General features: G+C 37.5%; 1 protein-coding gene across 1 annotated transcript in view; it reads left to right on the forward strand.

The window, feature by feature from the left end:
* Positions 1 to 825: 825 nt before the first annotated feature.
* PIBF1 (progesterone immunomodulatory binding factor 1) overlaps positions 826 to 25495 on the forward strand; it is a 125459-nt gene continuing 100789 nt past the window's right edge. The window contains exons 1-6 of the mRNA XM_050897402.1: positions 826 to 1122; positions 1970 to 2070; positions 3928 to 4126; positions 10742 to 10861; positions 20115 to 20248; positions 22882 to 22990. Coding sequence (XP_050753359.1) covers positions 871 to 1122; positions 1970 to 2070; positions 3928 to 4126; positions 10742 to 10861; positions 20115 to 20248; positions 22882 to 22990 — 915 coding nt within the window. The 5' untranslated portion in view covers positions 826 to 870. The remainder of the gene's footprint in view (positions 1123 to 1969; positions 2071 to 3927; positions 4127 to 10741; positions 10862 to 20114; positions 20249 to 22881; positions 22991 to 25495) is intronic.

Consider the following 25495-nt stretch of genomic DNA (forward strand, 5'->3'; position numbering starts at 1 on the left):
GCGAGCCAGCGCCAGCGCCCCCTCGCTCCCCCGCACCCCGCCGTTGCCGGTTGGGCCGTCGCCGGTTGCCTTCCGCGGAGCTGGGCATCCGGCGGGTAGGACAGCACCTCCTCCAGCGAGCTGCTCCTGCCGTGGGGAAGGGGGTGGTGGCGCTGCCCTGTGGAGGCGGCAGCGGCGCGGGAGAGCTAGCCCCCGGCGGGCTCCGCGCTCCTCGCCGCAGGGCAGCCTGGCTGGCGCTGGCCTGGGCTCTGAGTGCAGCATCTTCTTTCTCTGTTGGGCCTTGAATAGCATGCGTTGGTCTGTGCGTCTCTTAAGTAAAAGCTGTGGTCTGTACCAAGTGGTTGTAAAAGTATGTGTGACTGTTAAGTAAATTAGCCTGGTAAGAACAATGAAGCTACTTCTTCAGAGTAGGCAGACGTGGCCATCGAAGTATTCCTTTACCATTTTCTCCAGCAAGTCTTGTTACGCCCCTTATTGGATGTTCTCTGACACTGTATGCCTCGTGAGTCCCAGGAGTTTTCAGTGCAAGCTCTTCTGACAGTGTGAATGGCAGATGCACATGTTGGTTTAGCTATAACATCTTGCTAGTAAGCCTGATTCACACCAATATTTAGCTTATTGCAGTCAAAGCCCTTGTTAATAGTTATTGAGGAAGAGAGTCCTCAGGCAACTGCCCTCTTCAGAGCTTCTTAAAGTGTTTTTCTTGGGTGAACAAAAAAATATATTCATGTGATAGTGAGAAGTATTGCTTAGTGGTCTTGTTTAACTGGTTAATTTTTCATAATGCCTTTCACTTAATTGTTTTGATTCTTCAGGGGGCTCATCTCAAAGTGTAACTTAAAAGCTTTGCAGAAAGCTTAGTGGAAGAAAATGTCACATAAAAGCTCTAAGGAATTCAGGAAAGTAAACGTTTCTAGCTCCTTGGAGTCTGAAGATATTAGCTTAGAAACCACAATACCAACTGATGATGTTTCTTCCTCTGAAGAGAGAGAAGGTACTGTTAAAATCACTAAGCAGCTGATTGAACGGAAAGAGTTGCTCCATAATCTTCAGCTGCTTAAAATAGAATTATCTCAAAAAAACTTGATGATTGACAACTTGAAAGTAGAATATTTGACCAAGGTAAGAAATGTTGTTCCTTTTGTTGTATAATCTTTTCTTGTTTCTGGTGCTTTTAGAGTATGGTAGAAACTTCTGTTCTGAAAAGAATTTCTGTGAATTGCATGCTGGAAGCCTACTTAGTTGTTTTTTGGGGGTTTGGAGGGGTTTTTTGTTTGGTTGGTTTTGTTTGGCTTTTTTAATGAGAAAAGGAGGAAACAAAGATATGGAAAACTTAGCTGACTTGTCCAAGTCTTTATAGTTATAAATGAATGAGGTGTGATCAAGTTAGTTTTTCCTTTTCTAAAAACAAAAGAAAAAGACCTGTTTTCTTTCAGAAATGAAGAATAATTTTGTCACTGATGTAAGCAGCTTAATAGGGCTTTTAACCTGAACTTGTGGAATACTGTTCAATGGTCTGTTAATGAAGATGTGGGTAGAATATACCAATATGCTAATAGTAGGAGATTTTGTTGTGTACAGTTTCCACTAAGATGCATGAAACTAAGAAAGGTGTAAAAGCTTCGCCGTGTTTGTGTGCAGTCCACACGTACAACCTACTATATACTAACTGTGGCTTTCACTGGGTTGCTACTCTGAGTTTAAGCCTAGTTTGAAATTAGCTGAACAAGTAGCTATTTGGCTGAAAAAGATCAATTTTAGAACTAAGTCTTTCCTTAGAGCAAAATCCATATCACATTTTATGAAGCCTTAGCTATTTTGAAGTCTTGTTAGACAATCATTATTGCACTTCCCAGGGCATTAGGCGCTCCACTTTTTTCCTTCAAGTTGTTCTTTTTGTAAAATATTTTTTAAAAATTACCAAGGTAACTTCTTTTCTTCATTTTATACTTATATTCTTTATATTTAGATTGAAGAGCTAGAAGAGAAGCTTAATGATGCAATCCATCAAAAGCAGCTGTTGTCTTTACGACTGGATAGTCAGCTGGCATTACAGCAAGAAGATGCCAGGTATGATGGAAGTAAAACTAAGAACTTCATCTTTAATAACTTAGTAATATGAATTCAAATTAATTCATGGACAGTTAATGGAAACTGATTATTATGAATTGCAGGAATAGGATTTCTTGTGCTGATTATATTAGTATTTCCATTCTAAAAATGGAATTTACATATTTAATTTACATATAAGTAAATTTGAATTCAGCTCTCACTGGCTGAAGTTTGTGGTTTTGGTTTTATTGTTACCTGCATTCAAAATTTAATAGGAACTGGGAGTAAGAACGTTCTTAAAACCAGTAAAGAGCAAAAGGAGTAGGTAGAGGGGGCAGACTTTCCATCAATTTAAACTGAATTTTTAATAACTCTGCAGCCTAGACGACTTGGGAAAGGTAAGGGGAATAAAGTTTAGCACTTCCAGTTAAGATTGCTTATTGGTCAGAAATGCTTTCAGTTGATGATGTAGAAACTTACTTTTCATCTTGCTTTTCTGAAACATTTTGAGTCAACCTATAGCTGAAAATAGACTGACTAGCAGGCTTCTCCAAATTACTTTGTCAATTAAATGTTTTAACACCTGTGAAGGAAGAGCATTACTTAATAGTCTCATGTTACAGTAGAGGATGCACCAGCTTACAGGATGTCACTAATTCGAAGTCATATTCTGTAGTAAGCCTAGAACAGATTTAGGGATGTGAAGCCAGACCTGAGATTAGTTACAGCAAAGTCTTTCAACTAAGAGCAGCTGACTGTCAGAAAAATGTCTGTCATTCTGTATGCTTATTTGCACCAGAGTGGAATATTTTTATGTTGGCCATACTTGAGTTATCTGAGGAGTGCTCAGTAAAAAAGTACTGATCTGCGAATTGTTATTAATAGGCGTAAAAAAGTTGAACTACTTTTCTTTCCCCAGTCTTTTCATTAGTTTTTCTGTCTGTCTTTTACCTCACTTTTTGTCCCCGTTTAACAGAATCGTACACTATGTGCGGAATATGTCCTTGTGTGACTGCTTTGCTGACCTGGGACTTTCTTTTGTCTTTTTGAAACCAGTGGGGCAGACATCAGCTTGTAGTACTAGCTAGTATTTTTAATATTACTTTTTAAATAAAGTAGGAATTATTGTGTTTTGAAGAATGATTTAATTTGAATATGTTTTCAATAGTTACAGCTCCAAAAAAGTAGGTCAGTCGCCTTTGATTAAAATAAAATAAAGAAAACACTTTGAAACACCTCTAAGTGATGTGCAGTTTCTCTTGCCATATAATACCTTGTCACTGATGATAATAGTAATGATAATGTTTTAAGGCTGGAGGTAAGGTTGCTTGTTTAAGTGTAGTGGTGTTTGTGGGGTTTTGTTTGTTTTTTTTTTTTTTTTTTAAAAGGACCCCAACTTTGTATGTTGCACTGGGTAGAAAATGAAGGGTTGTATGTGGAATAGGCCATAAGCATGTATGTGCTGCAACTTGATAAGACACAAATTGAAGTTACTATTGCTTTATTTGGTGACTTACTAGTTCCTTGGGTTTTGTGTGGAACTATATTCTGCCTTTTCATGGTTTTAACCTTTTAATGGGTAAATTAAGACTAATTTGTAAATTCAAGTCAGCATATGTGGAGATTAATTGTCGCTTCTCAGATTCAGCTTTGTATTGTCAATGACTATGAAGTTCCTGGCTTTTTATATATACTGTATCTGATATGATTGTGTAACCATGGTGGTATACACTCTTGTGCTAATTACTTAATCTCTGTGTAAATTTTCCCCTCTACAAAATGAGCATAACTCGCTCCCTTGCCAGGGTATTGTGAAGGTTTGTCACTTGTGTTACTTGCTACTTAATGTCTTCTGTTTTCAAATCAATCTTGAAGAAAACATCAAGCTCTAATGAAACAAGAAATGGAAACTATTTTATTGAGACAGAAGCAACTGGAGGAAACAAATCATCAATTAAGGGAGAGAGCTGGAGATATCCGTCGTAGCTTGCGAGACTTGGAATTAACAGATGATTGCTATGAGAAGCTAAAATCTCTTCCTGAAGATCAGCTTTCTATCCCTGAATATGTTTCTGTGAGTATTGTGTTTTGTATTGGTTTAAAATATAGCTGTATCCTGGGTCTGGCTGGGATGGAGTTAACTTTCTTCATAGCAGCCTGAATCTTGCTGTGCTTTGGCTTTGTGGCTAAAACAGTGTTGGTAACACACTGGTGTTTTGGCTATTGCTGGACAGTGCTTGCACAGTATCAAGGCTTACTCATTTCCCCATTCTGCCTCCGCCTGTCCCCAGCAAGCTAGGGGTGGTCTTGAGATTGAGCTCATACAGCTGGACAGCTGACCTGAATTGGCCAAAGGAATATTCCATACCATCTAACATCATGCTCAGCAATATAAACTGGAGGTAGAGGAAGAAAGAGAAGGTGGGGGGATGGCTTCCAAGGTGGATATTGCTCAGAGACTGGCTGGGCATCGGTCTGCTTGTGGGATGTGGTGAGTGATTGTCTTTGCATGGCTTCCCTCCCCCCCCCCCCCCCCCCTCAACTCTGTCTTTCCTTCACTAATTAAACTGTTGAGAAAACTTGACACCTGACTTTTCTTGCTTTTGTTGTTCCCACTCTGTCCTGCTCCCACTGGAGGTAGCAAGTGAGTGAGCAGCCATATGGGTGCTTGGCTGCTGGCCAGGGTCAACCCACCGCAAGCTGTAAATTGCTTTTGTTTAGAATTAAAGGGATGTGCATATAGTAGAAGCCAGTCTATACTCCTAGAATTCTTATTCTTCCCCAACTAGAAATGAAGGACCTTTAGAGGCAGATGTGCTTCTGGATCAGTCTGTTATGACTGGATTCCAGTAAAGAGGGGAACCTTTTGATCCCAGACTCTGATGTCTTAAAGAGAGTAGAACTGCTGATGTATTTTAAGAAGGTTAAGCAGATGGGGTGTTACAATTAAATGGTGGGCACACATTGATGATATGAAATACAGCAGGCTGAAAATAGGAATTTGAGACTTGGCTTGCCAGGACCACAAGGTTGAGATGGCTCTTGCAAACATCTCTTACTTTCCCTCATGCTTTCCATCTGGCCCTTTCCTATCTGACAGGAGACAAACTGTACCTTAAAGTATACTTTAAGCACATTTTCTTGATTTAAGAAGTTTGTTAATTATGGCTTATGGGTAGATGGAGGGGTGGAGGGTACTCTGCTTGCAATAAAAAGACAATGACTTCACAGACTGTGGGATGTGTCCAGAGCATCCTGGCTCACTTCTGAGAATGAAGAGTATTTAGACATGTAAACCTTAATTCACCAAAGTATTAGCATTGTGCTTATCTATAGAGCTAGTTACTAAGGAAGCTGTAAATAATATAACATTAAAAAGCTTAGTGCATTTGTTGAGGTATAAATGCTGCGTGAATGAGTTCTCTTGCTGGATGAAAGTCATGATATACTGTGCTCTAGATATGTACAGAGAAGTAAAACTTGTCATTCTTATCTAAAGGATGTTCTTGGAAACTTTTTTTCAAAAGTTCTGAAACTTGGACTTTTGAAAGTACTAAGAAAATCTTAAGGCTGAGTGATAAACAGGATGCCCTGGTTTCAGCTGGGATAGAGTTAATTTTCTTCTTAGTAGCTGGTACAGTGCTGTGTTTTGGATTTAGTAGGGAAATAATTTTGATAACACACAGATGTTTTAGTTGTTGCTAAGTAGCCTTATCCTAAGTTAAGGATTTTCAGTTTCCCATGCTCTGCCAGCAAGCAGGTGTGCAAGAAGCTGGGAGGGAGCATAGCCAGGACAGCTGACCCAAACTAGCCAAAGGGGTATTCCATACCATGGAACGTCATGCCCAGTATATAAACAGGGGGGAGTTGGCTGGAGGGGCGGATCGCAGCTCAGGCATCAGTCAGCGGGTGGTGAGCAATTGTATTGTGCATCACTTATCTTTTCTTGGGGTTTATTTCTCTCTTTTTTTAGTTATATTCCTTTTATTACAATTATTATATTTTTATTATTAATGTTAGTATTATATTTTTATTTTACTTTAGTTATTAAACTGTTCTTATCTCAACCCATGAGTTTTTTTGTTTTTTTTTTTTTTTCTTCCTGATCCTCCTCCCCGTCCCACTGGGAGGGGGGAGGAGTGAGCAGCTGTGTGGTGCTTAGTTGCTGGCTGGGGTCAAACCATAACACAAGAACACTTAGCTTGGGGCCTATTAGGTTATTATGCCCTACCTGTCTACTGTACCCACTGCCCTCTATAGAAGTATTTGGGGGCGTTTTGTTGATTCCTGCACCACCATGGTCAATAAAGCAGATTTTTAACACAAACTGAAATCCATGTCAGCCTGCCTGAAATTGGTGTGCAGGAAGCTCTAGGACTTCAGGAGTTGATTGACAGTCAGTACAAAAGACTTTGTAGCCGGGCAGGACAGATACCAGGAGTTAGTAACCTTAGCAGCTGCTTTAAGTGAAGGTGTCACAGCACAATTAGAGTGCTTAGATTGTATTTGTGAGTAGAAAGGGGCTCTAAAAAAGATGTGAAGTGGGAGGGGTGAGTAACAGCCATCTTCTACCCCCTAATCTACCATTGTTTTCCTTTTGCTTTCAACCAGTAAATGCTACTTTTGTCTGTGACTCAAACTCCACTAATGTGTTCAGTGAAGCCCCTTTCCTCTTTACATATGTCACTTTTTTTTTCTTTTGAAGAAGTCCTTTTTTGGCCAAATTTATTTTATTTTTTTCTGGAGAAGACATTCTAAAGATATACTGTAGTAAGATGCTGTTTTCTGCTTCTTTCAACTTCTTTTGACAACAGGATCAGTGTGAACCTGAGAGTATCAGTTAAGCTCAGTGATTGTTTATCATTACTTTGAGTTATTCAGCTGATACAGATCCTGGCAGGCTACAGAACTGTTTTTCATATCTTGTCTATGCATCCATTTGGCTTCTGAAGGCTAGGAAAAGAACATTGAAGGGAAAAAGTAATTTTTCTGATGCTGTTTTCTGCTTTGCTTAACAAAGGAGGAATTTTGCATTTCTTGGGCAGATAAAATCTCTGGTTTCAGATCTACGTGCAGACTAATAGTCTAGTCTACTGATATCAGGGTAAAATTCTCCTTGGTGAGAAAGAGTTCTGCTTAGAGAAAAGTTGAGCAAGAAATTTCCAGACTTTTTTTCTATTAGTTATAAAAAACTGCCTTACAATTCACCAGGATAGAAGTAAATGTATATATAATGCTTACACTTTATTTGAAACCTGGTATACTGGACAAACAGCAGGAAATGCTTAAACACAGATTTTGTATATAGAGATATTGCAAGTTTAAAATACTAGAATTAAAACAAATGTGAAATGTTTTTCACTGTTCTTCCACAAAGGGGTGCAATAGTGACATGTTAGAGCAAAGACTAGACAATGTTTAATGTTAATGATGACAAATGAAAAATGATGTTTTAAGTGTCTTTCTCTTAAAATCATGCTTTTTGTTTTGAACGTATATGTAAACATTTAGATTTTTTTTAACCATTTATAAGAATGATTTTTTAGAAACAGTGTATGCAAAATTTTAAAGCACTTCAGGTTGTTGAACTGGTGATTGGCAGCTGAATACTTAATTTGTTCAGTAAAGTCAGCCTCTTGTGCACTCTTCTGTAAAAATTTTTCACCAAGTTGTTTAAAAACAGTATCTGCAAATTCTGTTTGATCCGATTTTAGTCGCCATGTCTTTCAGTTCCATCATTTTCCTAGCTACAGCTCAGTTGCTCTTTGTTTAAGAAGGTAGTTAACTGATACAACTACTTTCGCATAACTTCATTTAACAGAAGACAACTTTCTCATCCTCTGCACCCACCCATTTTTAGCTTAACTCTAGTTTTCCACAAAAAGTGATGGGCACATGCTAAGAGTTTTTTAAAAATTGCCTAGAAAGTGGTAACTTTTTCCTTACAGCACATCTATATAAATTTGTAATTTTTAAGATATGCAGTTGTTTCTGAAATCTCATTACAGTAATTTTTGTTTCTGCTATATTGACTTGGCAAGAGGCAATGTGTGCTTTGACTGCTGAGTTACATGAATGTTTATTGGCCATCAAGCAAGCTAAATAACAATAACAGTTGAACTTCTGCTACAACCTTCCTCTCATCTGCTGCATTCATTTTATTTCCATGGGTCAATCTTTTCTTGGGAAGGCTGCGCAGATATGTTTATCCTTGATACCTGTATCCCCTGTCATCTTGGTTTGATACTGGGGAATCTCTTTTAAGGCTGTTGTGGTTTAGGAAGTAAATGTGGCATGATGGCATAAGTTAGGTTTCCTAGGGAAATCATAGTAAAAATACAAGAACTTAAGCGAAAAGCTAGGTGCGGTTTCAAAAAAACCCACAATGCTTTAAATGGTTACCAATTAGTGACAATCAAGGTTTTTTTAAGAAAAAAAATTAAAAATTTTGTAATCATTTTTTGGGGGGGGAGGGGAAAGAGGGTTTTATTGAAATTCAGTTGCTCAGTTTCACATGTAATCAGACAAGTTCTTAAAGAATCCAGATAGATGAAAACTGGTCAGCGGAAGCTGTAGTTAAGAGACTAAAATTGTACTTACTGGTTTGCATGCACATTTCTGAATTTTGGGTTTTTTTTCCTAAGGAAGTTGTTGAAGCCTGTTGTAGTTTGGAAGTTAGAAAGAACCCACAAAACTAACTTCACTGTTTGATTTCATGCAAACCCATTAGAAGTAATGTAATTTCACAGATGGACATGAAAAAACTCCTTAAATATTGAAGAAATAGAATACTGCAAGAAAAAAATAGTAATGAAGCAGTAAAATAAGCCAATAATATGCAGTTAGTTCACTTCCCAGAACAGAAAGACAATTTATAGTTTTAACTGTAGCATCTGATGATTCGATTTGTCATTTGGAATTTTCAGAACATGAACAAAATATCATGTTATCATACTGTATTTTGGGTTTAATTGAATTGTAGTTTTAAAAACCATCTTAATTTTGTTCATTTTATGTGTAAACTTAGGCATAACGAATTGAGAATCCCTTGTTACCATCTTAAAAAAAAATTAAAATAGCAACTATATTTTGCGAAAGCTTGCATTTTTTTCAATAAGAAGTAACTTTAAATTTATAGCATATGTCCTATTTTAGCTTACTTATTTTTGCATCTAAAAGTAAGGATGAAAGTGGAGCTCTTTTGAGTACAACAAATTCAAACAACTGCAACTTTCAACAAGCACAGTATTTGGAAAAACTTGAAAACAAAAACCAAAAAAACCCACCACTTTTTAGAAAATTTCACTTTTCTGCCTTATGACTATTCTTCCAGTCATGTTGTGCACTTGCTCTATTGTATAGAGCAAACTACACTCGTATTTACATCGCAAATTTCCATGGCTTCTATGTTTTTTAGAATTGTATGCTGTCAGTTATATGGAATATACCTGGAACTTTTCTTTGTCTTCTGCTGTTTACAGATTGCAAACAGACTGTCTTGCTTCTGTATGGAAGTGTAGTACAGCTTGCTCTTGAATGCTTACTTTATTTGTGCTTTCTTGCTTATATTTCTTCTTTAATCATATATCAAACGAAGCGTTAATGATGGGGGTATGGAGTAGCTTTTGCATGAAAATAGTGTTTAATTATCTATTCTTTTCTTTTCATCCCCCAAAACAAACATTTTAAGGTATCAAGTTAATGGGAGTAATAACCTCTGTGTACGTGTGTGTGGGTGTGTATCAAAAAAGCTCTTTCTTCTTTGTTTTGTCTCTTTGTTTTTTACTACTGATTTTGTGGGTTTACTACTGTGTTTTCTAGTATTTTTTTCTTGTTCAGTAGAAATGTTCTGGAAAAGTTTTATGGATCTGAGACTTACTTGTCTGACACTATACCTATGACTGGAGTAGAGGAAGAGAGGAGTATGTGTTACAGATTCCTCCTCCCCCCCCCCCCCCCCCAATCGTTTTACAAGGTGCTTTTTCAGTGTTAATTTGGCAGAGTCGAGTCTTTCAGAGGCTTAGCTGCATGATGCAGCTGAACTCATATAGCAACATGCTACTGCTGGAAGTGTGTGTGTGCGGGTGTGTCATGGTTCTTCCTGGTTATGTGCTGTTCCCACTTCCTGTGCTTGCTCTTGCATTTTTGTTGGTGCAGATTCAGCACACTGAACTGGCAGAAAACAAAACTAATCTCTCTTTCGCCACACCCCCATAAAAATTTATATTGGCTTGGGGGAAGTTAGTAAGTTAAGTTGGTTTATTGCTAAATAGGCTTTTTTTTGTTTTTTACACTGTTAATCAAATACGCTCTAGAGTTGGCACGAGTAAGAGGGTGGGACCATGTGGTCCATTAGCAGCTGTGTTTTTTAATCAGGCAGCCTGACTGGGAGCTGCCTTAGTTGAACAGAAATGTGTATCTTTACCTTTATTCCTTTTTTTTTATTCAGTGCCAAACACAAACTGATTATTTCTTAGCTGCTGCTGTCAAAGGCTAAAAAAAGATGTTGTCTTTCCTTTAACATTTCCCCACCCCCACCACCCCAGCCCCAACCAGGTTCCTGTTATGCACTAGAAATCATTTGGTGAATTATTGCCATAAAATGTTGAGCTGATTTGTTTTTGGGATTGTAGTTTTGCGATTGCAATTTTAGTAGTCTCAATTTTGAACATTTATCTTGTTCTTCTAGATCCGATTCTATGAAGTAGTCCATTCCTTAAGAAAAGAGCTAAGTGATCTACAGATGAAAAAGGACAGCCTAACAGAAGAACTAAGTGGGTACAAATCCCAGCTGAAGTGTCTGACAGAGGTCTGTGCACCTTAACTATCTCAATTAAGAAGCTGTGTAAATATGTATATCTAGTGAAAAATTCATTCTCCAACTCATTATTCATGTATAAGATATAAAAGCTTTTTTGCTATATAAAAATAACTGGGGGGAGGAGGGAGCAGGGAAGGAGGGAAAGGGGAAACATGCTATATACGTCCTTGCATAACAGTTAATTTTACATAATGGCTACCCTGCAAAATTTGCTCATGAGACCGTTCAGGATAGACTCTTACCAGCTATGTTGTGCTTTCTGAGTGCAAGGTTCAAGGCGGGGAAGCTGAGGCAGGAGATCCATCCAGCAGTAGTTGAAAACACATTGATGGTTCAGCATATAGTTCTTGAGACGGTGATGTCTTGGTAGTAATTTGCTTCACCTTTTGTTTTAATGATATAAAAATGCATTTTTTAAGAATTCTTTGGAGTTGCATCTTCTCTGTTATGCTTTTCAACTTTTTATATTTTATTTTTCCTGTTTATTTCTATACTAAAGAAAAAGATAATTTGATTTCAGCTAACGTATAAACACCAGAGGTAGAGAAACAGATTATCTAAATATATTTAGTTTTTATTTTCAAAGAGTAAAGGAGTTGAAACAGTATAAGGAGAATGTTGTTTTTAAGGTATTTATGAATATTTACAGTACTCTGAGTATGTATACAGCTAGGATGATTTGTATTTTAGCTTAGTTCCACATAAATCTGGAGTTGTGATAAGACGGTTTCAGGTATCCAGAGTATATTTACCCAACTCATGCCTAGCAGAAACTTAAATGCCATTGTCATTTTACTACTTCTGAAATTATTCTTTAGTTACAATGATTTTTTCCTTGAAATTTACTCATGGAATAATCAAGTGTAAAGAGATATTAATTATACAGGATTATCTTGTGAAATTCATATTATTTTCATTTCTCTTTTTGATTGAATTATAAAAAGTAGTCAGGAAAATTTGTGCATTTATGTGCTTCAGTATTATTTTGTGTCATCATCTCTGGTCATAATTGAGATTAAATTAATCCTGTTAACTTCGATTTACATGAGCATTTTCCTTCATTGTACATTTAATGTGCTCTGTAACAAAATTCTACAGGAGAATTTCAGCCTTCTGAAATTTGACTGACATCTGTGTTAATTTTTGCTGCAGCAATTTAACGGAATAGTAGATAACAATAATTAAAGTTGTGCTAGAAACGATTTTCTTCGTACATTGACCTTTCTTTAATATAGAAACTTCTAACTTTGTTCTTTTATACCACTTGGTGGCAGTATCCACCTTTCCCACTGATTTATTTTTCAATAGAATGTTGCCTGTGTTGAACTGAGGTGGTTCTTTGAATGCTTATACCCTGTTTGCTTAATCATACTTGAAATGAGAGACAATTAGTGAGAATGAATACCTTGTTTAAAAAAAAAAAAAAAATCGGGGAAGAGATCCAGATGTTGAAATGTCAAAGGAAAAAAGACTTACAGTTGTTAATAAAAATTATTCCTTAGGATTCTCAGGTTTCAGATAAGTTCACTTACTACAGTTCTTCCATATGTACAAAAAAATTCCCAAACCCAAGTCTTCACCCTACTTTTTATGCATAGAGGTGACATGTTTTGGATATTTAATGAAATGTGACCTGATATGAGGTATTTTATGTATGGAGAGACTTAAGAGTCTCTGTATTTTGCTTCTGGCAAGTTCAGATTTGACCTAGTGACTTGAAGAGTGTCACTGTAACAAGGTACCTCAGGCTGTTTCAGGTAATAGGGTAAGAGGAGCATCATCAATACGTGAGGGTACTTTAGAATCTCTAATGTACTTAGTACGCTAAAGCTAACATACCTACACATCTCTTGCAGTTTACGAAGAAGTGGTTTCAAGGTGTACTGTTGGGGTAACTTATTTATTTGAGTTCCTTTGATAAGGTCAAGCTTTATTGCAAGGAAATTTATCAGTAGGTAATAAAGCACAGTTTCATTTAGAGTCTTACTTAAGCTCTTATACTCTTTAACTGTTTTTGTGGTATTCCAATCATTCTTTATTTCCAGCTACATGAAACATAGTTGCTGAAGTTTCTTTCCTGTTATTAAATAACTTACACTCTTCAAATCCTTCCTCTGTTTTCCCATCCAATATTTCTTAAATTTTAAGTTTTCTCCAACAGTTGCAATATTTCTGTTCTCTACATAGTTTATCAACTAAATGTCTGTTCTGGGTTTAAAACTTCTTTAGGAAACTACTAATACGGACATTTGAAATACAGTTATCAGTGAAGTTAAGACAGTCTCCCCCCCCCCCCCCCGTCTCTGTGAGAATAAACCACTTCCTACAGTAAGCATTCCTTTTTTCTGCTATTGCATATAATTAAGGCTCTTTCTAATGAGTTTCAACATGATTTTTTTTTCCTCTTTGTGGAACGTGGAAAGGAACTAAAATATATGCTTAGCCCAAATCTTTCTATTAACTACTAATGGCTTGGGGAGGAGGATTTTGCTGGCTTTTCTGGTTGTTCATGGCTGACAGACTAGGTTTGAGTAAGTTTTATATATGTAGATATTCACCCAGAAATAAAGTCATGAGAAATATGAGAGAATTAGGTATAGACTCATAGGAAAGTCTATCTAGCCAACAAAGAATTGAAAAAGTTTAAAGGAAAATCCAAACTAGTCTAGTATGTTAAGCCAGCTCTAGGAAAATTTAAATGTGAAATGAATTAATCAAATAAGACAACCATTGCCTAACATCAGTTATGTTATTTTGTGACAGGATGGCTGTAGTCCTTTAATTTGCTCAAAGGAAATGAGCTCTAATTTTACTGTTCTTGTTTTGGAGTGTGAACATAAGACACTTAGATTATTTTGTTTTCTCTGCTCATGAGCCTTTATATACTGTTTTGTGAGAAAGCAAAGCAGCGCAGTTCTATTCTCTGGACACTATTGCAATGAGCCGATATGGCTGAGTATCGGTTATATAAAATCAGGTCTTCAAACCCACTAAATCTTTTTTTGCTACATGCTGCCATTTATCTTTTTTTCCTCGGGGACGGGGAAAAAAACAGCCATCAAACAAAAACCAAACAAAACTCATTGTTGTCACAACAGACCTAGCCTGGCACAAAAGTGAGTGCGGTGGCCTGGTATTGTGGCCTCTCCAGCCAACTGAGTTTATAAGCATCCAGCTGTACCAGCTAGGAAGCTTGGTTCTGTAAATATTGAATTGTCCTTGTAGCCTTGTAGAAATTAATTTTCTAAGACTTGACAAACCCACATGTTCTTTTTCTCTAGGCAATTCATTAATTCATTTGTATTAGAAAAACTTTTATTTCTGACATCAGGGCATAAAATACATCTTTCAAATGTTTGTCACCTGTATTTGTACTCTAGGTATATGAAAATATGTTTTGTTTGTTCAGAAGGGGCAGAAGGTCCTAAGTGTGTATCGGCCTCTGTTAGCACTCATTTAATTCTTAGTACGCTGAGAGGTAAGACCACTAAAACTCTACAACTTTAACAAAGTTCTCTTGTTGATTGTTGCTGCTCTGAGTTAGCACTTAATCAAAGCCTGCTGAATCTGTAACACAGACCCAGTGGGGTGGGGAGCTGCTTCTGACAACTGGTAGCAAAGAACAGTGTGTGAAGACTTATTTCTAGCACTGGAATATAATCTGATAAACACAGCTAGTGTCAAAAGATCTTTGTCACCACTTTCTCTTTTTATAGTGGTCAGTATAAGTGGTTCTGCAGTACTACCACTAAGTTAATGGCTCTCTGTACACAATTGTTGCATCTGTGATTTAGACCAGTGCGGTTCCTCTGATTCTAGGTGCAGCAGCAACAGACTGGGGGGGAGGTGGTGGAACTGGTAAAAGCGATGTTCTTGTATTGCAGTGCTGACTGATCTGTTACCAAATGTATAGCACAGACTCATCTCAGTCCTTCTTTTACAGTGCTCAATACTTCAAGTACAAATAATGTTGGCACCACCACTTTTGGAGGTACAGATAGAGAAGAAAGTCCAGCTATAGTGTTGTATTACCAGGAGCTTCCCAGAAACAAAACCAGCTTCTGATGTGTGTGTTCCCATGCTGAACATCAGTGTACTATTTTCAGAGTTGTTTGCTTCCAAAGTGGTTAGAACCTTCCCTCAAACAGATGTAATTTACTACTCGTGTGTTTCTCTTAAGGCTGGGAGAGAGTCTGAGAAGGAAATTCTGCTTTTCTTTGTAGCTCTAGAAGATTAAGTATTGCTTTCTTCTTCTGGCTGTGAGTTTCTTGGCAATGTTTTCCTGGAATTTGGTCTTGATACAGTTTTATCAGAGCTTCCTTTCTTTAGCTATTTTTTTCTGTAAAGTTGCCTTTAGGACTTGCAATCAAATTTATAGTATGACAGTTATCTAAAAGCTATGGTTAGCCTAAAGACAAAGCTAGATGTATGTAGGACAAAGATCTCTTCTAAGACCTCGTCTCTGAATTGGGATTAGTAGCTGTCAGATTTTGCTAGACATACCTAACAATTTTCTCTGTGATAATGTTTCCCAGCTGGAGGAAAAACGTTTCTATAGTCTTCAAAGAACGAACTAAGCTGTTGCACTCAAAGGATCAGTTGGCACTAGATGTATCTGAATGCTGTAAAATTGAGGCTACTGTTGCTACTCCAGAAGGACTGTGTTCCCTAAGATTTCTTCTGAAGTTTGCACATCTGTAATTAAAGACTGCACTCTAGAACACTTCCCCAGCCCCCTGACACAAATTCTTTCAAGCAGTGCTTTGATTACTCGGTCTTCACGTCTCTCTCTAGAAAGGACAGATGAGGCCTCAGTCTTAGGTAAGATATGTGCCTTCTTTCCTTCATTATTGTTAATATTTATCTTGTTTAGGAAAAAAGCTGCTAAGAAAAATATTCTACCAATAACTGTTAGCTTGGGGCAGCAGTTTAACACTTCTAAGACTCAAGAAAACTTATGTATCTATGAAAGTTCCCATTTCTATCCAATGTCTTTCTACCTCTTTTGATATATAGCTATGGCTTGTATAGACTGCTAGGTGTTGTTCAGAAGTACCAAATGGCTTAATTCTAGTCTCTAATGCAATGATCTCAAGGATCCTTTTCACCTGAGAATATTTCACTGAAGATTCTAGTCAGCTCAGATCCAGAGAGAAAGAGCTTTTTATTCCCCCCACTTTCTTTTGCAATAGAGGCACTTATGCCAAAGCTTTTCTTTCTTACCTTTCTTGCAGAGCTTCCCTATTTTGGAAGTAGCTTAACATTTTGGTTTGTAATTTTTAGTGGCAGATAGTGTCCCATCTACAATCCTTGGCAGATTACGAATTTCATATCAATATTCTAGAAGAGATGTCTTATTCATCCAGTTATGTATAACTTCTTCCTGATATTTGGGCAGTTGTATTCAAATAAATAATGGGTTGACCAATAATTTTTGAATGCATACTATGTAAACAGATGGAAGCAAAATGTCATCTTTACTAAGTAGCACACCTCATCCAAATAACTTGAGGGGAATTGGTTTTCAGATCACAATAGTATAGTAGCTTTACAGTTGCCTAGGGCCTTTAGGTACCTTAGGGTATGAACAGGAAGTGCCGGCTTGTGTAAGTGGTTCTTCAAAGATGAAGTTCTTTTAAATATGCTTTTTAAAAGCAGGATCACTTTCTTCCACAGGCTTATCTGTAGACAGTGTGAAGGAGTCATGCTACTTCTGCTTGATTGGCTGATTAATCTTTTCCCGGCATTTCTGTTGTTTATCTTCTTATCCCCAAAGGCTTTTTGAAAGATCAACTAATCCCTACCATGTATTATGTGTCGCTAACTTTGTTCAAAAAGTACGTCACCCAGTTTTTGTACTTGAAATTTAGCTGGGTGTTCATTTCAGTGACTGCTATAAGCTGCTGTTCATTCCAGATGGAGGATAACAGTGAAGCTTAATATCATAAAACTGAGGCCTGTCATTAGATCTTTAGCTTCTCTACCAGTTTGGGTTTTAAATGGTGCAGATCAGGCAAGTTCAGAATCTTCTTGCTTGAAACATCCATCTGTCGACAGTGTAAACCAAATGGAAGCGCTTCTTGGTAGGGACTGCTTCACATGTTCTGTAGAAACTGCCTGTACTGGTTAATACTGGGTCTCTTGGACAGCTCTGTTAACAGTTTCTTTAGGCAATGTTTGCCTACCCATCTCGCACAGGACAGTTTTGTTTGTTTTAACCACCTCATCTGTCTGAGTTGCTACTCTCTGCAGTAGCAAAAATGAGTAAGAAGCTGAAGAAAAGCCATGCATTGTTGGCAGGATCATTGCAGTCACGTTCCATGTGAGGAAGTACTGTTTGTCCTTTAATTTTTTTAAGGTTTATGGGCTTACTTAAGTTATTTTTATTTATTGGTGTTATTTCCAGGACCTCATTCATGTCCTTGAAAGTGCTCTGTATCTTGTTCTTTTAAAAGCCCACTTTTTGCTTCACCAGGACAAAGCTGTTCATCGAGACTTCCAAGCTATCTCTTGAAGATAAATTGAAAGATAAAGCTATTCCATTGCAGAAATCTTAAAATCAGTTCAGGGTATATGGACATTATTATAAACTAAATTAACTTCATCACATGAAAAGCAAGGCTTATTCTTCCTAAGCACAGGCACCTTGATTGTATGTCTTTAAGATGTATTGCTATAGAAATCCAGAAGCTTGTATATCTGGTACCTGGAGATATGCGTACCATATAGGGTTATTTGTGCGTTAGCCTATAGACTGTTTATTAGCTTGCCTTGTCACGTTTCTTCCTGTGATTAAAATAAAACTTTGACACCTAAAAGATTAGATATGTCTTAATCACTTTTTAAAAGTAGAATTTAACTTCCCTCCCCTTCACTGGAGTTATCATATTGTTACGTGACATTAACAACTGATTTGTTAAATAAAATTCAAAACCTAGTTTAGGTCTCGGGTATTAGAAGGAACTAATTTTGTAGATATTTAACTGTTCTGTTAACTGGTGCTTTAGAGCTGTTTCTGATAAATTTGTCCAGAGGCTAACCAATTTAATTTTATACTTTCGGTAGTTGTCTTCTAGCTGCTAAATGTGTAATACTGTAGCAGCTTCAACAGCCCACTCTGTGAAGGGCGTATGAATTCCAGCATGGTATTAGCAGCAGAATGGCACAGGATATCCACAGAGGAATTGTATCCAAACTTAATCTTTCAATTTGCACTTAAGTTAAGTGCCCTTACTACCATTTCCTATTGCAAGATGAGTCATGTTTGCACTGTGTAACAAGGTACTTGCACCTGTATGTTACGTATTTGAAACTCTAGCTAACTTGTAGACAACACCTTTAAAAATATCTGACAGGCTTTACCATTATGATAATGCCATCTTTATAAATGATGGCATGTTAATTGGTTTAAGAAAGTGTTCTATAGTGTTAATTTGCTTAATGTATATCCATTAATTAGAGTAAACATAAAAGTAAGCCATATATACCAGTATGTTAGGATGAATAACAATTGTGTCTTTAGATGACGTGTTCTTAATGATATACCATCCAAAATCCTCATGAAAACTTTCTCAGTGTTGTGATTTTGTGATTGTGATCTAATGTGATTTTAGTGAAAGTGAAAATTACTAGATTTGTGAAATATAAAACAAAAAATTCGTAGTTATCAATAGAATAGTTACAGTATGTTTAGTAGCTCAGGGAGCTTTTCTGTAGTGTCTTACAAGTATTTAGATGTGTTTTCTCAAGATGGCATTCTGTCAGTCTCTCAGTTTATGGTGCCTGTGAATTTGATCAGAGTGTTCTTTGTGTCTTTCCATCCCTATCCTAGAGTATTATCCTTGTGTTCATTCCTCCTAGGAAGCTGTATTTAGGAGTCATCCACTCCATATATGCTGTTGTCCTAAACTTTTCTGGTCTATTAAAAACTAGCTAGACACAATTACTATCCTTTCTTGTAACTGTATAAAACATAGTTATTTCAGTTTATTTTGAAAAATTATGCACTCATACTATGTCCCTCACTGCAAAACAAATTTAATTTGCAGTGGCTAAATGGTTTGTTCAGTAATCGCATCTTAAGGCAGTCATTTGGTTTTGTGTTCACCTTCAGTGAATAATATTGTGATGTCCATTCAGTATAACCAGATGGAGTTACTGTTTATCAAGCATCCATTATCGAGCTTGCCATGTATCAACCATAGCAGAAAAACCTAGAACTCAGCAGTATTCTGAGAAACAGAATATGGAAAAAATCTAGATGCCCAGGGGGTATTCTCAAATTTTTAACAAGCAACTCTTTTTGTTGTCCATCAGTTTTCCCTAGTGTAGGTGGATGAGCATTTTTTTTGGTTGTTTTTGTGAAGAAATTACTAAGTAGTACAGCATTTAGGACAAGCAAGTAAGGTAAGTTTGTGAAAATAAATACCTACTTTGTAGAAAAATCTGAGAAATGGAGTCTAGATTGGGGATTAAAGTACAAAAGTCTGCTGTTCCCGTAGAGGGTGTCAGGGAAGAGTACGGTGATTAGGAAATCTGTTTATCCTGAAAACGAATAACCAGTGTTTTAAAAGACAAATGCTTTCTGTGTGTTCTCTTGCTTTGGTTCCTTTTTTCTAGTTCCCATAGTAGTCTCTCAAAGTATATGAGGAGGAAAAAGAAGGGAAAATGGAAATTAATGCTGATAGACCATTAAATAAGCACTGTTTTTCTTTTCATTTGTTACTTCCTTCACCAAAGCTTTGGATGATATGCTTCAGCAAACATAAGTTACCAGATACAATTTGGGAGTAACTGTGTGAAGTTTTTCATATAATAACAGAAGTTGCCAAACCTTCTGAATGATCAATCCTCTTTCTTTTTTTCAAATGGACGAGCAAGTATCTTCACAAGGAAGCTAGTTTGAAAATGTTGTAAAGGTGGTGTGACTTTTGTGCTCCTACTATAGGTTTGTAGACCACCAGCTGTGTATATGAAGGTTACTGGTCTTGGAAGTTGTGCTAATCGACAAATGTGTTAGAAAAAATAGGTGCATTTATCAACTATTTAGAATAAGATCAAAATACGTTGAGTATTACCATAGCTGGTCACTTTGTGATGTGTGCTAGATTTCCAAATACTGAGACAAATGAAAATACTACCACTTGAATATTTGTAAGAGGTCTTCATAAAACTTAGTTGGTGATTGCTTTAAGTAAATATCGGTGTAGCTGTGATCATTTCAAAATGTCTTACCTTCTAGAGCTATGAAGACGAGAGGAGGAATCGATCAGAGCTTGAGGTTAGATGCCAGCGTTTAACACTGGAACTGGCTGATACCAAACAGATGATTCAGCGAGGTGATTACAGACAAGAGAACTATGATAAAGTAAAATGGTAGGTATCTCTATAGTTCAAGTGTTATGCTAACATACAAATGTTGGTAGATAAACTTCAACTTTGACTAGAGGTTTTAATTTGATTTTTGGCTTATGCACACCACAGATTTTTTCCTTACCTCAATCCACTAATGGTTCAATTATCTTATGACTGCAATATATTACAGGAAATGAACAACGTTTTGAAATCTGATGTGTCAAATGATCTTCCTAAAAGTTTATATTTAGAGATTTACTGTGTTTTCAGAAGAGCCTACCAGTCTCATTGCAACTAAAGAAGTGGGAGCTGTTGATGCCAAGCGTCTTAGAACAATGTCCTGGTTTCAGCTGGGACAGAGTTAACTCGCTTCTTAGTAGCTGGTACAGTGCTGTGTTTTGGATATAGTGTGAGAATACTGTTGATAACACGCTGATGTTTTAGTTGTTGCTAAGTAGCGCTTATCTTAAGCCAAGGACTTTTCAGTTTCCCATGCTCTGCCAGCAAGCAGGTGTGCAAGAAGCTGGGAGGGAGCATAGCCAGGGCAGCTGACCTGAACTAGCCAAAGGGGTATTCCATACCATGGAACGTCATTCCCAGTTTATAAATGGGGGAGTTGGCCAGGAGGTGCAGATCGCGGCTCTGGCATCGGTCAGCGGGTGGTGAGCAATTGCATTGTGCATCACTGTTTTTTTTCTCCCCCCCACCCCTTCCTTTTTTTGTTATATTCCTTTTCATTACTATTATTATTATTATATTTCATTATTACTATTGTTAGTCTTATATTTTACTTTAGTTATTAAACTGTTCTTATCTCAACCCATGAGTTTTACTTTTTTTTCCCTTTCCTCCTCCTCACCCCACTGGGAGGAGGGAGGGTGAAGCGGCTGCATGGTGCTTAGTTGCTGACTGGGGTTAAACCATGACAAAAAAGTACTTTTTTTTTTTTTTTTTTTCCTAGTTTAAAAGCAATGATCTAACAAAAGGCCATGTGCTCTACTGTGTGGTGCCTACACAGTGAATTAAGAGGGTAGGACCTTGGGAATTAATATTTACAACTTAAGATATCCTTGTAACCATAAATTTGAAAGGGCTGTTATGGGAACTCTTTGTCAGAGAACCTTAGGATTACCTTAGTGAATTGGTTTAACTGCAGGAAGTTCCAGTGTCTCTCTTCATTTTTAAAATACAGATTTTACAGTTCTAGCCTATGCTTTGGATACCCATCTTGTAAACAACAATTGCAAAATAGTGAAAATGGACTTCTTATAAATACTCATAGATGTATACTTCACAGTCCAGCTCCCAAATGGCTTTTTCAGTGTGCTTGCAAGTACAAGAAATCTGGCCTTTAGCACATTTGTTGGGGAATGAATTAAAAAATGGGGATTATGAATAGAAAACACCCTGTCAGCTCCTTAGTTGTTCATACTGAATGAACTCAGGCACAGTTACTGACACAAATGACTTTGCCACTAAGTCATTAGAAGGAGAGTCTGTCTTCTGGATAACTGTTCACAGCTATATATACTAAAACAACCTTGGAATCTATCTAGAAGCTTGTTGCAAATAGGATGGATTGATGCCATGGTTTGCTTCCCATGTGCAACTGCATCTTAAGTGGATTGTAATAACGTTTATGTGAATGGCCCCAGTGTTTAACAGTGTACATTTAAAATAGTAGAGTTGAAAAAGGCGTGAATGAACGTGCTAAAACTATATTTGAGAGAGTGAGTTGTATTCATCTGGATAGGCACAGACGGAGGGGAGGGGAGAGCACTGTGGGCATGACTGCATGAGGATGTTTGGGAGCATTGCAGGAGTTAATCACTTCCAGGCTCATTTCTGCCTTTAAAAATGCTATGTCAAATCTTCTAGTTCTGGTGTACTACAAGTTATCTCAGTTTTAAAGTTGTGCTATGCTTAATATAAAACTGGTTAGCTTTTTTCCAAACTGCAAGCTCATACTGGCTCATTCATTTCACTGTTCTGACAGGGTCAGATAGAGTGGAGACATAGAGCTGCTTCTTTGTGCGTATGGAAAGCACTCTTATTCAGGATACCAACATAATTTTTGCAGCTGTGTCGTGTATTTTAAACATGAGGAGAGTAGTACAACCCCCTCTGGTATCAAGGGACTGTATATAAGGGAGAGTAGCAACTGAGAACAAGTATACATTGCTTTCTGTTTGATTAGGAAGATGGGAATGAAGTTGCTTTACTTTTTCATCGGACTTCAATGTCTGCAAAAGATTCATGGGAAATAGCATCAAAAGCTTGATAAAGCTAAAACGATGGACAAGGGTCCTCAACAGTTCATTGCTAAGAGGGGAAACGTATAGCCCAAAGTTACACTAAAGAAGAATAATCAGAGGAGGATGAAATAATTTAGGATGGAAATTCAGGATTACTGTACTAATAATTTAGGATTATTTTTTTTAAATACTTAGAAATGAAGAAAATTATTTCATATAATAAAATACCACTGCAGGTGTTAATAACTAAAAAAGGTAGTATTATCACGAATTGCCTTATGAGTGACTGGTTGGAAGAAGTCAGTGTCATGAACGGAAAGAAGACTGAGAAATTACGAATGCATAGGAATCTTGTTCGTTACATGTTATGCATCTAATAGTTTCACTTTATTTTAACAGTGAACGTGATGTATTTGAACATGAATTGTCAGAACTCAGAAGAAAGTATGAAATATTAGAGGTGTCACACAAAGCACAAGCTAAAGAAAGAAATGACTTATCAAAAGAGGTAAACATAAAGTTCTTATTTCAGTAATCGTCTGTTTCTTCACCTTGGGAATTTGATTCTTTGTCTCATCATGTCTGTCAGGATCGCCTGTAGGATCATGGAATAATTTAGATTAGAATGGTCCTCAGGAGACCAGCTGGTCCAACCCTCCCATGCAGCGCAGAGCCAGCTTAGGTCAGGTTGCTTAGGGCTTTGTCAAGTTTTGAATATCTCCAAGGATGGAGATTCCACAGCCTTTCTGGACAATCTGTTCCAGTGTTTGTCCACCCTCTTTGTGAAAAAGTTTTTGTAAAATCTAATCAGAGTTGTTGCAGTTTTTTTCTGTTGCCTCTTGTCTTGTCACTATGCACTTCCAAGAGTCTGGCTCTTTCTATGCATTCCAGTTGGATAGGTGAAAATAACAATAAGATTTTCCCCACACATATTTCTCTTCTGAAGGCTGAAAAAAACTCCATTTCTCTCAGCCCCTTGTACATCATGTGCTGCAGTCCATGACCATCTTGGTAGAGCTCTTCTGGTCTTGCTTCAGTATGTTAATGTACATCTTTATGAGGAACTCAGAATGGAACATGGCCCGCCAAATACAGTCTCACAAGTACTGAACACAGGATAATAATAATTTTCTTCAACCTATTGTCTGTATTGTCGCTAATATGGCCTAGTAGGCACTTGGCCGCCTTTGCTGTCAGGGCGCACTTCTTGGCTCATGTTTTGTTTGTTCAACTGATGTTTGCCTATCCAATCCATATTTTGCCAGTTTTCCCATAGAGATGTTACAGGAGATGGCTGAAAGCCATGCAAAAGTCCAAATGACATGGACAGCTGTCCCCCCGTCCACAGAGCCAACTTTCTTGTCTGGTTTGCTAGACACAGTTTGGCCTTGGTAAATCCATGCTAGTTGTTTCCAGTCACCTTTTCCTCCATATGCGTGGATATGGCTTCCAGGAGGATTTGCTTCATAATCTTTGCTGGGACTGAGATTAGATTTACCAACCCGCAGTTCCCTGCGTCCTCCTTCTTGAAGGTGGATTCTGGTCACCAGAAGCCTTGCTCACTTGCTATGATCTTTCAAAAAGCTGGCCAACCTCACAGCAACGTTGGCTATCTCCTTTAACATTGGTCAAGTGCTTTCCATTTTTCCCTAGGCATTATGTACGTGCCATTTTCCTAGGTCTCTAGCTTAGTCTTCCTTTGCTTCAGCCTTCCAAACTCTGCCAATAAGCTCAGGAACCTGGGAGGCCCAAGGGCAAAATTTACCAATGAAGGCTGAATGCTGTGAGTATGCTCTATCCCTCAAAAGGTGCAGAACTAGTTATAACTTGCTTTAGCTCTTTCTGACCAATAGTGACAGTAGGACAGAGCTACTGTATGGCTTATGTTTTGTTGTGTATGTTTTTTCTATACATGAATAGAATACATAGTTTTTCTTCTTTGTGAGTTCAGTTGCCTGAAGTTTCCTTCAGTTCACCTTTACAGAAGTTAGTTCTGTGTCAGGAATAGGGAGACTGCTATTCCGGACCTCTTCTTTCTATCACACTGCATATTGACAAGAGGAATTCCAGTGCTGCTTCCCTCTTGGGCAGGACTATCTACTAGGGTGATGGACTGTTTTTCTCTAGCATGTCTTCATTAGTCTTTGAAAGTCTTTCTGTTGTGAAAATGAATAAATGCCTCTTCAGGCACAGAGGGGTTCTCATCTTTGTTAGAGTTGAGTGAGTTCCAATCCAGTTAGGTCAGTCACTTCACTCAGATCTCAGTTGTTGCCATTCTGGTAGCACTAGTATTGCACAGGGGAATGTGTTTCTGCTGCTCCAAAGACATTCCAAGAGCCAGAGGCCTGTCAGGTCAAGAGAAATGTCCCTTGCTGCTTCTCTATTCAGTAATTCATTCATCCAAGAGTCATGAATTGTGTTCAGTGATGGCTCTCTTACTGGGCATGTATGATAACTTTTGGGTCAAGGGACTCAGAGAAACATATATAGAGAATGTTTCCAAGTCCACTGCCTTGATCTGTAGGACTTTTGATGGTTTATACCAGTACAAGCTTCCATTACTCAGTATCCATTTTCCCTATTTCTGCATCTAAATTGTTTATAGGGAGGATTGCTTCACTGAACCTCCAGGATTAATTATTCACCTTAAGTAAGCTTACTTAGGGTGGTATAAGGAGGATTATTATATATCCTTATTTTTTATATATATCCTATTATATATAATTATATATCCTTACTTAAGTAGGGTAGAATCATCCAAAACTATTGGAATCACTGAGGGATTTTTCCCTTCGTCTGATGTAGGTGTAACTTTGCAACAGCTTTTTGGGAGGGAGAAGAGGCTTTTACTGAATCTCAAGAAAGAAACTTTTTCAGTTTATATCATCATTGACTAATTATCAGATGGTTTGTAGCTCAGTGCAACTTTGATGCAAAAATAAGTATTTTTTAAGCTGTGTTTCTGTATAGAAATCTTTCTAGGAAACACTAGAAGGAATAGAGAAATAATTGA

This window comes from Gymnogyps californianus, chromosome 1 (genome assembly GCF_018139145.2).
Source record: "Gymnogyps californianus isolate 813 chromosome 1, ASM1813914v2, whole genome shotgun sequence".
Classification (NCBI taxonomy): Eukaryota; Metazoa; Chordata; class Aves; order Accipitriformes; family Cathartidae; genus Gymnogyps; species Gymnogyps californianus.